Source organism: Scatophagus argus, chromosome 7 (genome assembly GCF_020382885.2).
Source record: "Scatophagus argus isolate fScaArg1 chromosome 7, fScaArg1.pri, whole genome shotgun sequence".
Classification (NCBI taxonomy): domain Eukaryota; kingdom Metazoa; phylum Chordata; class Actinopteri; family Scatophagidae; genus Scatophagus; species Scatophagus argus.
In genome coordinates this window covers 8,116,605-8,131,189 of record NC_058499.1, presented here as the reverse complement: position 1 = coordinate 8,131,189, position 14,585 = coordinate 8,116,605, and the positions used below count along the sequence as shown (strand labels likewise).

General features: G+C 41.6%; 1 protein-coding gene across 1 annotated transcript; it reads right to left on the bottom strand.

Moving 5' to 3' along the window:
• Window positions 1-1,060: 1,060 nt before the first annotated feature.
• On the bottom strand, window positions 1,061-12,511 carry dhtkd1 (dehydrogenase E1 and transketolase domain containing 1). The gene is made up of 17 exons (XM_046394679.1): window positions 12,262-12,511; window positions 11,821-11,973; window positions 10,990-11,201; window positions 10,699-10,893; window positions 10,231-10,500; window positions 9,082-9,253; window positions 8,688-8,886; window positions 7,312-7,624; window positions 7,141-7,225; window positions 6,899-7,038; window positions 6,662-6,812; window positions 6,445-6,551; window positions 4,693-4,857; window positions 4,529-4,611; window positions 4,240-4,406; window positions 2,088-2,173; window positions 1,061-2,010 (listed from the first exon to the last, which is right to left on the bottom strand). The coding sequence occupies exons 1-17, from the start codon at window positions 12,431-12,433 to the stop codon at window positions 1,909-1,911; spliced, it is 2,772 nt and encodes a 923-aa protein (XP_046250635.1). The 5' UTR covers window positions 12,434-12,511; the 3' UTR covers window positions 1,061-1,908.
• Window positions 12,512-14,585: the final 2,074 nt, after the last annotated feature.

The window sequence follows — 14,585 nt, the reverse complement described above, 5'->3', positions numbered from 1 at the left end:
GAGTAAAAAGAAATAACAACAGTAAAAATTACACCATGGAGAAACTAAATAAAGTAAGTAAGTATGAAGAATATGGATGCAGTAGGTAGTCCTGCATTTGTGGCTCCAGAGGAAGTCTGATATAGTTCCTCAAGTGATGTCACTTGAGTCGAAGGCAATGGTGGCTGAAGACCACAAGTTTGAAAATCTAAGGGTGTGGAGTTACTAAGAAGTCCATCCATCCATCCATCTTCTTCCGCTTCATCTGGAAATGGGTCACGGGGGCAGCAGCTTGAGCAGGGATGCCCAGACTTCCCTCTCCCCAGACACTTCCTCCAGCTCTTCCGGGTGGACCTCAAGGCTTTCCCAGGCCAGCCGAGTGACATAGTCCCTCCAGTGTGTCCTGGGTCTTCCTCGGGGGCCTCCTCTCGGTGGGGCATGCCCGGAACACCTCCCCAGGAAGGCGTCCAGGAGGCATCCGAAACAGATGCCCGAGCCACCTCAACTGGCTCCTCTCGGTGTGGAGGAGCAGCGGCTCTACTCCGAGCTCCTCACTCTATCCCTAAGGGAGCGCCCCGCCACCCTGCGGAGGAAGCCCATTTCCCCGAGAGGTAATTTGACTACTAAGAAGTGAGGTTATTAAACCTACGTGTCCCGTCCCTCATCTGCCTGAGGCCAACTGCTTGAGGCTACATTAGCTGCTACTAGCATAAAATGGCTGAACCTTGACTGAACTGTCATAGTGGTTGAGTTGCACTTCGGATAATGTAGGTGCCACCATTTTTGAGAATGAAGTGTGCGCAATAAAAAGACCAGCCTGTATCGCAGCTAGTTTTGCTAGTTAAGCAAAATTATATGGGTTTATCCTCCAGTGTGTACCCAATTCTAATTATGTGGTTTTGCATTAAATGCACTCAAGACTGTCTTCTCTTCCTGTAGTCCTGTAACAGTTATAGAATGACTCCAACAGTGGAGCTCATGGAGAGCAACAGGTATTAAACAATCTGCTGTTAAATAAAGTCAAAGTTTATAGGTATAAGTGTCTTGGCTCTTTAGATTAGGAGGATAGAAACAGGATACATACATCTGAAAAAAGATTTATTTGAAAATATTTCCATTTGAATATTCTAATTTGGTTTATGTACATTAGCCCTTCAAAACCTTTTTCTTTTTTTAAAATTCAAGTCAAACTGTGATTAAATAATGATAACGATAACCCAAATTTGTACTCTGAAACATCTAAAAACATCAAGGCTGAACAAAACATTTAACAGTCAAAATGATAAAAACTCTCTATGTTCCAGTTAAAGGACTCTCAATCTTACACAAATATTTAAAAGATAATGCTCAGGGACGTCTAAGAACTTATAATGATATTTGTTGTGAAGAAATGCAAAGAATGAACAACTCATGCAGACTGAATGCATGAGACGATTCCACAGTTCATTCAGCCTGTGCAGGTTTGACACAAGGAGATATTGAGTCCCCAGTGCTACAAATATGATGTTCAGCCAAAAGTGCTTCTTTACTACAATCACAATGTAAACATTGTTCCTAAGGCATTGATGAGCAGCTCTTTTTTGTCTTACCACAGTACCTCTTAACTTCACACATAAAGAATACAGGCCTAGTAAATGAGACAGGGGGAAATAAATTTCAAGATTTCAGGCTTTGGCTGCAAAACCATGAACATATTTGACTGGTGGGTTCAGATCAAAGTATGAACATTATTCTACTTAACAACCTTTCATTTTTAATATTATTTTTAATCCGCACGATCCACATTGTCTCTCAGGTAACGTGTATCTGCTGTGCAGCAGCCATGCACATTTAGCAGCAATGGTGAGAAGACTACTGCAGATACAATATGTAGTGTATTACTGATGCTTGTTGTGTCTTGGCTATTTTGCTTCCCAGTCTCGTTGAGTCTTAGGAGAAGGTAGTGGTGAGGATGGCCTCTTGTTGCTGCTGATGGAGGGTACCGATACCGACAGCAGGAGCAGGAAGAGCAGGTCGGCTCACCAACCGGAGCTGAGAAAGACAGAAGAAACAGTCTAGCATGTGTGATATCAACAGTTCATTTTGGTGTTTCTTAAAATGCTGCTCACCTTGCGGGCCAACTGCTTCTCAAACCTGGGAGCTACAAAAGACCAGGGGCCCATGTTTTGAGGCTCTTCCTGACTCCATATAAACTCTGTAGAGGATTTAATAAAAACAATTACACTGAAAGAGGACATGATTCACAGTGTTTTTTTTTTTAAATGTGTTCATACCAAACATGTTACTTCACTTTGGTTAAATCTCTGCTCAAACTGAAACCGGATTTACTTCAGTGTGGTTGGGAACAATGAAACAGAAAGTTGAACGGAAATCTGAACGCTCACATTTTGTTCCCGATGTAAGAAAACCTCATACAGAAAAACAATGAAATCTGTAATAAGTAACTAGAAAACCGGACTGTTAATGTGCCTTCGCTCAGTTATTTTAAGTAGTTCACTCTGGTTGTCTGAACAGTGATACATTTAAAAAAGGGAAGTTTTTTATTTTTAAGGTGAAATGATTAGCTGGTTGGTTGTTTAACAGGAAATTATTCATTGAAGGCACTTGTCATATATAGATATTTTTGGGTTTTCTTTTGAATTTTAAATATAGCTGATTCCAAGTAATATTAATACATTATTGTGTGCTCCAGAAAATTGTGATGGACTGATAATGAAAGTAAGTATAGCGGAGCTCTTTTAATTTGTTTTTAACTGCATACAAACCACGTGCTCCTGTGCGGATAAAACTTCACGTTTCCAATAACAAGTGCTGAAGTTGATACTGAAGTCTCTTACGGGATGCACAGTAAACACCAGGAACACATTTCACTTTTTTTTTTCCCAGAAAGACTGATGGAAGAAGCCCTTTGACTGCAACAAGTTTCAAAGATGAAAAGGATGAACGTGGAATTTGAGGCAGTGAATTCATTCTCCTGTAATTGCGTTACAGTTCGTGATAAGACTGAACATCATCTTCACTATGCACAGACAAAAGATTTCTGCAAAAAAAATAAAAAAAAAGAAGGATGTGGAGACTCTTAGCTTGTAGTTCCTCATTCCTGAAGTCTTGCATAACAAAATGAAGCAATTAAAGTTGTAGTGTAGATTGACATTTAAATACTGAGGATGGACAAAAAAACAGGCACACTTAACACAATGAAAACCAGTCACCGATGCTAACAGCGCTTGTTTCTTTCTTTCTTTTTCTTTTCCAGTGTTGACTCTATTAGAAACTGTGACTGTCAGGCTTCTATTGAACTCGCTGCTTCTTGCAAAGTGGCATTCATCTTACTATGAGTCACTTGTGCAGCTGCTTTTGTAACCGTTTCTCTGAACTACTGAAGAAAAATTATTTTCTGCCAAGTAAACAATCATAAAACTCAAATAACTTCCTGCTGTCGATAAAGGTCAAAGTTCATTGTGCAGCCTGAATCCATTTCACTGAAGACTAAAAAACAAAACCAGGTGTCTATGAAGGTTTGTATTGTTTTAGTTGGCCAGATTTTGTATATTTCTCAAAAACATAAAGTTAAAGGGATTAAAACAAAACATGGAGAGCTTTTAGCTCCTCTCCACCACATTCATATCTGGAACAAACATCCAGAAGATCTGAGGCTCCTGCTCTAAAATCTTAAATCAAGGCACTTTTCAATTTGCATTTGCTTTTTACTACATTTTGGGTTTTTTTTTATTTCTGCACTGTAACTGCAGTATAAGTTTTAGGGTATTCTGCTATTTGTTATTTTGTCTGTTCTTTATAAATAATTTATTTTATATACAACTGTGCTTGAAATCTATTTATATGCATTTTTAAGATGGGCGAGTTGCCTTTCTATGTAAAAAGTACCTCTTGCTCATCGCTCACAAAGACTGCAGCATTATGTCACGCAGCACAGGGAAATGCCTCAAAACTCTTGACATATGCAAACACAGGAAAAGCAAGTACTAGAAAAGAGGAAGCATGGACACAAAAGACTACAGAGCTAAATATACACCTCTGACTGTCTAAACAAAAGGCAAACACACGGCTGACTTGGAATCATCATGAGGTTGTTGTAGTGCCTGTTAATTTGTCCTCTTTCAAGTCAACCAGAAGACCTTTGATGGCAACGCATGCTGAGGTACAAAGTCGGAAACCCCTCGCTGAAATGCTGACAGTTGTTGAATCTGTTCTACGTGGTAAATCAGTAAACACGTGTGTGTGAAACAGTACACATACCTTTGGCATTGGGGTATTTTTTGAGCTCCTGCTGCAGAGCCTCCAGTGGGAATGGACACAGCTCCTCCATGCGGATGAGTGCTGTATTCTGGGTGGCTGCTGATGTCTCCCTCTGTTTCAGCAGAGCATAGTAGTGCTTCCCTGAGCACAGTACCACCTTCTGGACACTGCATGAAATGAGAAGAAGAAAAAAAAAGAGCTAAGTTTAATGGATGGGTTACTTGCAAAATAAATGAAACAATTATTTTACATTAGAAAGGTTTTTCCACAAATGGCGCTACTTCTGTACCTTTCTGCAGAGACTGACGTATCACCTAACACGGGTCTGAAAGATGTTCCTGGTGCCAATTCAGCCAGACTGGAAACTGCTCCCTGTGAACGGAACCAACATTATTCAGTCACCTGCATGGAAACGGCTGTGAAAATCTTCTTTACAATATCAACAGTTCTCACAGAAAATCGGAGCAGCGTCTTGGGTCCAACCACAATGAGAGGTTTGCGGAAGCTACGGATCATCTGTCTCCTCAGCAGGTGGAAGTACTGAGCAGGAGTGGTGGGGTTGACCACAGCCATGTTCACATCGTCGCCGTCCACACCCTCCTCTTTACTGTCACACATCTAAGAGGGGGAAAAATGGGGGGACACGTTAGCAATCATTTTCAGTTCAGCTTATGTGTCACACAACACAAAACTAAATAAGAGGCTGCTGGAGTCTCAGGAACAGTGAGTAGGGAAGCAGTGATATTCAGTGATGTCAGGATATTCCCTCAGAGTATCAAATGACACGGACAGAGCCGTGCTTTGAAAATAAAAAGGTTCCTCTGAAGCCAGGTGTGTTGGTCTGTAAAAAGTTCAAGATCAGCAAGTGGGAAAGACGGGCTGGGAATTTAAATACAGTCCTGCTGTTTTTTGGGGGTTTTTCTGCATACATTTACAAAGTCCAACCATGCAGTGCATGACTGAACACTACTTCTTATGATGCTACACACACGGTTCCAAGGTTTTACCCTCTATGTGTGAGTATATAAGGGTGACTTAGTGTTTTAAGTATGAGGATGAAATTTATGTTCTCCGTAGTGCCCTCAAAAATTCCCGTAATGGAGTGAAAAAGCCGTGTTCAAGCACGTTTATCAATCCAACAGCTACTGCTGTGGGATGCTGCAGCTGTCAGCGATGACGCAAAATGACAATGATTCATAAATGTCCCATATCTCAACTCAAATTACAGACTGTCAATTACATAGGAAGTCATGAATGAGTGATTGAGGCAGGGATTCTTCGGACACAATCAATCTGAGGTTGTTTTGTCTGCAGATTGCTGGTAGCCCATCAAGAAACATTATGTCCGCTGACTTGTTATTGATTTCACCTGTTAATGGCCTGAAAATAACATCCTTTGTACTGAAGAAAGTTTACCGTACATGCACTAACATGTGTGCACCATGACTCTTAACACACCATGACGTATTTTGCTCTGTTTGTGCAGAAATTACCTGTCAATTGTAAGATAAAATACCAAGTATTCTAAGTATCTTATCTTATTATCTCCAAGAAGTGTGGCAGATAAAACACTTTCCATATTATTAGTAGGATTATATGCCTCATAGCTACAATATTACAGTACTGTAATATTGCTAAGTCTGACATGTAGGTAGGGCTTAGTATCAATTAAAAAAAAATACAATACCAGTACCAATACAGATACCCTTAAATGATACGGTTACCAATAGAACACTTCATTTGATACATAAATCATGTGAAAGATGGCATTCAGTTGCTTAAAATGCCACCGCCACCACCAAGACTCTTGCCCATGATTTTAACAGAAATATATTTTGAAAGTGTTGAAATCAACCAACTCCATCATCACAGACTGTATATTGTAGCTGCTGCTGCACTGTGCCACTCAAATCATTTTAAAACAAAGAACTACTTGTTGGCTGCAAGCAAAACCACACAAATAGTCATTTTTTTTCTAGATCTGGGCACAAAAAAACCTGAATGCAGGTACTGTTGGAGAAGTTTAGACACTACTGGGTATGGGGTTGTTTTGCTTGATATATTAAAGTAAAGAGTACCCAGCCCTACATATTGGAGCTTTCAGAAAAATTAAATCTGTGACTGGGAAGTTGACATAAACGCTACCACAACATCAGAAACTGGTAACTTGGTTTGATGTGACTGTGGCGTGACACTCCCACCCACCTGGAGGAAGCGCTCCATATGGCAGGACGAGTGTTCAGGTCCAGCTCCATCGTAGCCGTGAGGCAGCAGGATCACCATCCCGTTCTGTAGCAGCCATTTGGCTTCGCCTGGTGACACGGCAGTTTTACATTTGAAGTGTGAGCACTTTTACAAAAACATAAGATGATGATGGGAGTAACTGTGAATCTGCCGAAAGCACCAGCGGTGAGAAGTTTACCTCCGGAGAGGAAGGTATCAAAGATGATCTGTGCTCCGTTGAAGAAATCTCCAAACTGAGCCTCCCAGATGGGAAGGAGCTTCGGCTGTGCGATGCTCATACCATATTCAAATCCGAGCACCGCCTCCTCCGACAGCGGGCTGTTACATACCTAAACACAAACACTCGTCACAAGACGCCACACGAAAGGAGGGCAATGATCACACTGATGCTTTATCACGTTAGCAAGGATTTTACCTCCAGGAAACCTGTCTGCTGGGGGCTGATGTGGTTTAGAGGGATGTGCATGTCATTAGTCTCCTGACACACCACCATGGCGTGTCGCTGACTGAACGTGCCTCTTCCAACATCCTGACCGCTGATTCGAATATTAAAGCCTGTAAGAACAATGGTTTGTAAGCTAAAAATACATTTCTTGATGCCATTAAAATTCAATGACTGTTAGAGTTGATAGGATGTATTTTCTGATTAATGATGACCTTGGGAGAGGAGAGAGCCGAAAGCCAAAGCTTCTGCTGTGGACCAGTCCAGTTTGGTCCCCTCTTCCAACTTGTGCAACCGAGCCTGAGTTCACAAAGAAAGAGTGAAAGTCATCACCACATCAACTAAAGATCTAAAAGAAATACCGGTAACTGAGATGACTGCTGTACCTGCACGTGGGTCTTTCCAAGATGGCTGTGCAGCTGGATGTGCTCAGGGATGTCCACAGATTTTGCTCCTACAAACTGCAGCAGGGGAATGGGGACACCCGTGTCCCAGGTGCTGATTCTGGCCTGGGGTTCCACCAGATCCCCCCAGCGGCCCTGCAGGTTGGTGGGTGGAGGGCTGTACAGGGTCATGTTGGACAGCTTGTCGTTGAGCATGGCGTAGTATTTGGACTTGATGTCGTCACGCTCAACTTCGGTCATCAGGCCCTCAGAGATCAGCTGGTCTGAGTAGGAATCAGGGATGCTCTTTCGGGATCTGCCAGGTTGCAACAGTGTGACAATGTCTGATTCATTAACATGTTTTTAGCAACCTGCAATTTATCTCTGAGGGAATAATCATTTTGTTAGTCTACACAAATGATTTTCTAAACCAGTTCTGTTCTCTATAAAAAAAAAATCTCAAAATGGAATTTCAAGATAAAATGCTGTCAGCTAAGATGCTCAGTGGCGTAGTTCCCACCGGCTCCACTTGTGAGCAAAAAAACTTTTGTTTAACCCAGTGGCAGTGACACTTTGGGTTTTTTTTTTGTTTGTTTTTTTTAAAACACCCGTACTAAAAAGGTTCAGATTTAGAGAGTTGAGAGTTGATGGATCTCTTTTTTAACACATCACCAAGAAACCTTTGGTCTTTTTGGTCGTGGCCCAAGCGTGAATCTTCTGTAGCTGAGAGAAAAAGTGTCTGACACTCTTATTTACTCTACAGCAGCTCAAAGTACGGTAAAACTGTTCTGTGGAAGCGGTTTCTTTGAGGAAGTGTTGCTGTGATCTACAGTGGGATATGAACTGGAATCAGACTGCGGTCGTTTTCTTGTCCTGAGGATTTTTTAGTCAGTATTCGGTGCGATGTCTTTAAATAGTGATTCTGCAGTGAACAACAACATTGCATGTAATGTTTTTGATGTTACCAAGCTTTCCATGTCGCCTATGGCCTTATGGCATTTTTAAAGTTAACAGTAAGATCCAGTATCGTCCCATTCAGTTAATATTGAGTATACAAATGGTATACAAACATACAAAGCAGAGACTGATTTTTTCAGAAATGCATATCTCACAGTACATTTTTCTTTTGCCACTTTGACAACCGTATTATGCGAGAGAATCCCAGAAACAACACAATCCAATACCGACAGACTGACTGCGATACGACTTTTTAAAGGGAACGTTGATTAATGCCTGCTGAAATATTACTGCATCCTCCGTACAACAGAAAACTTTTTGCGGCCGCTTAAGCATCCTGAAAAATATATTTACACTGTAACTTTTAAAGCAACAGTGAAAATGAGTCGTGATACGAAGTCCACACGTTAGATTCAACTGACCGGATGATCTTGTACATGGCAGGATTGGTGAAGAAAGGCTCGTCCAGCTCGTTGTGTCCCCACTGACGGTAGCAGATCAGGTCCAGGATGACGTCTTTCCTGAAAAGTCGCTGATACTCCACTGCCAGCCGAGTGGCACGCAGCACATCCTCCGCATAATCTCCATTTATATGGATCACAGCACAGTTCACCATCTTACCTGTCATACAAATGTGAGCAGTTGTTAATGATTATAACAGGTTAAACCACCCGTGTCAAGTGCTATTATGACAACAGATCTGGGAGTTTGCCATAATTCAAATAGTTTCAAATAGACATTAGTTTCTATGCTTCATAAGAAAGTAGCAAAGATTTATTTTTAATTTTATGATGCTGTTTTATGAGTTTCACTGACCGACATCACTACAGTACAAAGAGGATCTTCCTCTCTCGGACGGAGTGGTGTAACCCACTTGGTTGTTCACAATGAGGTGGATGCTGCCTCCAACTCTGTAGTGAGGTAGGTTTGAAAGTGTCAGAGTTTCTGTGACAATCCCTTGGCCAGTGAAAGAGCCATCACCGTGGACCTGTGGGAAAGAGAACAGAGCTTGTGTTGTGGGGCTTTTCCATAAACATGTGCTGACCTGGCTGGATATTCAAAAGTGCACACAAGCAGACAGGAGAGAAACTAAACTTCAAATTGCAGAGAGAAACCACAAAAGCAATGAGAGCTGTACACACACACAGACTTTGGAAAACGCCTTTCTTTCTGGTCTCCTGCACAGACATGACTTGAGTCTTGGAAGGGGGAGAAGGAAGGCTGTCATGAGTTGGACATCCCTGCAGCCTGCATGGAGACAAGCCAGGTGCACTTTGGCACAACTCTGGTGGTTTAACTTGGAACTAGCTCTCAACTGAAACTGGTTCTTGATTACCATCCCTATCCGTCAGCATCTAAAATGAATGAAATAAAAAAATATTTGTAGAGCACTCATTTTCATTTTTGTTTCTTAGCCACAGAGAAAAACCTGCTGAGCCTGCCTGTGTGGTGCTAATGTCAGTATAACACCAGATATTTTAAAAATATTTTATACAACTCCTAGATCTGAGGCTTCATTCATAAAACTTTGCAAAGAATCCGCATTAAATCCACACTTACTAATCTATTTATTAAACCTTATGTATGTCTGCCAGTGCTCAATTTCCTTTAATAAATCCTAAATCAAGTTGAAATTGTCTGCATGTGGAACAGTATCACATCCTGCCCCTTCATGCCCGTGTTCAGACGTAAATGATCGATGCAAACGGCCTAATGAATGTATAAACATAGAAATAAGTCTGCTGATCAAAATTAGAAATGAGGGCCCTGATCTGTATCCACGCCAAAAAAAAAAAGCACTTTCCCAGATTTATCTCTGTTTAATATTATCTTCTGGCTGGTGATCTGCACTGCATCTCATAATCCTCTGGGTATCTCTGTCTGACACTATCAAATAAAGGCAAAAAGCATGAAGTGGCTCCACTTTCCGTCGACTTCTTGGTTTTAGTTGTTGAGAGCTGATACCTGCAGACAGATGACTTGGTCCCCCGGCTGGGTGCCGTCTTCGGGTGAATAGTCTCCTTCCTTCCTGAGCTGCTGTCTGGCTCTGGCTTTGCCCTGAGCCACAGGATTGATCGCTTCGAGGTGAGACGGGTTGGGCAGCATGGTCACATGAAGAGGGTGTCCAGCTCCGAAATCCAACTCCACTGACGAGGTGAGGTGGGAGAGGACGTCGCCGATGGCAGGCGAGGCGTCAGGAAACTCGCTGAGGCCTCGCATCTTACGGAACATCAGCTGGAGAGAGAAAAAAAAAGTACGTTTTCTGATGTTATCTTATCCTTGTTTTTGGTGTTTGGTAGTTGGCCATGACTCTTGCTTTATTCATGCTGCTGATCACACTAAGGCAAACATAAACACTCTAATCTTGTCAGGTCACAGATAATTTGAAAGTCTACATGGCACATTAAATGCAGCTGTCTCGGGATTATTAACCTCTGGTGGGAACTTGAGCAGGCCTGTCAGGAGGTTGAGTCGGCCTCTGTGCGGCATACCGATGACAATGTCAGTGACTCCGCTGTGGGCTGACTGGTAGAAAAGCTCGTAAAAGAAGCCCATCATGCTCTCTGCTCCTTCTCCCCCGTAACGTTTCACAGTAGCAAACTTGGTGGCCAGAAAGTGGTCAAATTCCTATAGTTTGTGAGAGAACATACATGACATTACCATACAGGAAGTGACACGTCAAACAATTCAGTGCTATTTTTTTGTTCTTTTTTTTGCACTCACCTGAGACTCAAGCATGATCTTGGCAAGCTGCTTTCTCTCCTCGGTGGAGAAACTCTTCTTTTTGAGTTCCTCAAAGCGGTCAGCGAACCACTCCCTCTCCTCCATGCTGCTCAGCTGGCTGGTCTCCACTGACAGGTGGCCACAGTAGGCTTCTTCCAGGTAGGCCTGAACCTCTTCCACTGAGGCCTCTGCTTTCCCAAAATGTCGTAGACCTGCAGAACCACACTGACTGAACTCTGATACCACAGACACGTGAAGTTTTGACTGTTCATGTTTCTGCTTCTTTTAATTTCTGGAAAGTGGAGCACAGAATAAATTGTCGTTTCTGCAAACTCCATCAGAGATAAGCTTTCAACTGGGAACAGGAGCATGTGACTTTCCTTTGGAGTCACACTGATCACATTTACAGATGAATTTATTACAGTTAATGTGAAGAGGACAAATTAATTCACGCTGACAGGCTTCTTCTTTGACTAGGCAGACCTAATTGAGAGCGAATCCCGTACAAATATTATCTCATTGTATCCATTTTGCATAGTGTGAATGGAAACTGAGAGCCCGTTTTTAATTTTCCAAGAAGACTAATCAGGAATCAATGTGGGAATTGACAGCAGAACTGTTAAAAAGCTAAGCAAGAATATGTGGTAGACTACACCAGGTTAATTCATCTAAATTCACAGAAATTTCCTTCCAAATCTCTCGAGTCTGCTGAGTCGTGTTAGATGACAGTCTAACAGATGATGATAGTCCTGTTCCGAGGTGTGGTATATTTAATTTGCTGATGGCTCCTCACCTTCAAGGTAATTACACCTTTACTTTACTTCCTCTTACCTGAGGTGTTGAGTTGTCCTCTGATGGTATCCGCCAACCTGTCTATCTCCGGGACGCTGTCCACAACAGGCTTTTGGGGCAGTAGGGGGTTAATTTTAGCACCCTTGTGCCCATGTGCTCTGTATGCCTCCACCAGACGGGCAAGGCCATGATCTGGAGCACAAAGCACAGAACAACAGTGAGGATGAGCTATCCCAAACTACACTATTAGCTTCAAAGTCAGTCCCCGCAGGAAATGGCAACTTCCGACTGACAGCAACACGTTCATCCTCTAAATTAAGAATTGAATGAATGAATTTACACGCGTTTAATAAGGAATATTACCGGAATAAAATTAGGCTACGAGCACATTTCGTTAGTTATGTACGGACACTCTGTCCTCACTTATCTGGCGATGTTAAGTTTCCTCCAGCACACTGTCAGAATTAACTCCATACTGACCTTGGTTTAGTGCAGCAATGCGGTCGCTCAGGCACTTCGCCGGGCTCTTCTGCTGTTTGGGCCGGTATCCATGGACACCTTTCTCGGTGTGATAGCAGCAGCCGACAACCTGCCGAGCGACACAGGGCGGCAGTCGGCTCAGCGACTTTTTCAGAAGAAGCACGGCCGACATGTTTGAAAGAGAAATGGCTTAAACTTAGAAGCGAACACGCCAGCAGCTAAAGGTTTGCGGCCATACTGCCGAGAGAGGGGCGTTATGGGAGGAGACGCCGCACCAGAAGCACATTGGCTGACGCTCCTGTTCTTTCATAATCACAACACTGTCAACGGGGAAACATTTTTCTTTATTTTTTGTGTTACCTTTGTGTAGGATACTCCTATGACCGAGTCTGCATCAGTAGTATATGAGGATATATTTTGGATAAACGGCGCATGACGTTTAAGCTAGCTAAGAAATGTAACTGATGTAACTGAAGCCTGGGTGACGTAGCGCAACATAAGCCAAACGACGAGAGTTGCGCTGCGTTCAAGCGCTCCTTGAAAATTCCAAATTCCGCATTTGAAAGTTGGATTGCAGTTTTGTTAAGAAATGTAGGCTACCTTTTCCCTTCTTTCAATATTTTCAATACTTTCAATATATACCATTGCTTTTTCTAGTTATTAATTAACTAACTTATCCTATCACATATACGGACAGGTGACGAGTTAAAGGGAGTAAATGCTGTGGCCTTCACAGTCACCAGATCTCAATCCAATGGACGGAGCAATGTGCTGGACAGACTGCATGTGTTGGCAAAGCATCAAAACATTTTGCTGAGAAAATTTCAGCGCTGGAATTCAAAATGAAGACATTAATCTGTTAAAATTCTTAAGTATATAAAATGGAAACTAATATGCATCGTTCTATTATACTATCTCCACCTCCACAGCATTTCCCAGTAGAAGCAAACCAGAAGCACTTTGTCTCATAGTCAGGGGTTACTTTTTTATTGCTTTCTGAAATCATGTTGTGTCATCATGTCCTAACTCGGGGGAGGACAATCTTATGGCAACTTTGTCAATTTGTTGTAAGGGATGACATTTTTAAACAATCAAATCATTGCACTGCATTTTAAAGACCCGGTCTACAACATGTGCTCAGCCCACAGATTCTGATGGTTGTGGGAGAGACACAACTTTATTTACCTTATAAAATATATTGTATTTATGAAGAAATCAAACACGTGGTTTGCAGTTTTCTACCATGAATGATGGTTCATTCTTTTGAGCGTCTCCCTGCATTATTCTATTTCAGGAGGGCAAACTGTGGAGCAAGGTGATCCCATTGCAATTTAAATAAATTATTCCATCCAAATTATTTTCAAATGTTTCGATAATTTAAATCTGAAAACAACTTCACGGTCTTTGTATGAAAGATATAAATATTCATATTCAAGTGTAAGCACTTTCACTTCATAATGGCCTCAGGGAGGTACATGATGCTGCAGACCGAAGATGATAAAAGTGAGTATAAAAGGATCAGCATCTTTCCTAAACCAGAGACTCTGTAACAACTTTAACAGTGAATGTGTGAGTGTTATTGATCCCCAAGGTGAGCCAAGTTCATCAAGTGAGTTATGGATCATTTGGAAATTATTGGAGATTTTCTGGAGTCACTTTTTAAAAAAAAAAAAAAACGGATGTAAATAATAATTACTGACATTATCTGATTGTGTGTCACATAGTATTTAAATGTCAGAAAATTATTACAACCATCATGATTTCTACAGTTCTAGGTCTTTTGCCAGCCAACAGTCCAACATTGAATATATTCACTGTGCAAAAAAAATAAATATTAAGAATCCACATACAACAAATGTGTGGGACCTTTGCTTGGTAAATGGCTCCCAGGGAACTAGTGATCATTGGGCATTTTCTTCTTCAAAATAATAATCAAGATGTTTGTCAGTTAGTTTCTGATGGCTGACTTATTTCACTAGTACTACAGGGTCTTAAGGTGTTTACAACTAATAACTTCAAGTTGGCAAGATTTATTTTAATTTTCCCACAAATGACAATTCATGGGTCAGACGTATTAGACCCAATTTATCTGTGGAATAGTGCTTTATGATTGATACCCAAAATAATGACCTTTAACATCGCAACCAGCCCGTCAGACACCTGGCAGTTTACACCGCGAGTTAGATAAACTGCTTTCTGCTCAAAAATTAGCAAAGAGAAGCACAACGAAGAGTAACAAGTTAGCGAGACATGACACACTGGGGTAGGGAGGGGTGATTTGTAAAATGTCTTTACAACACTGGACAAGCACAACACAACAAGAC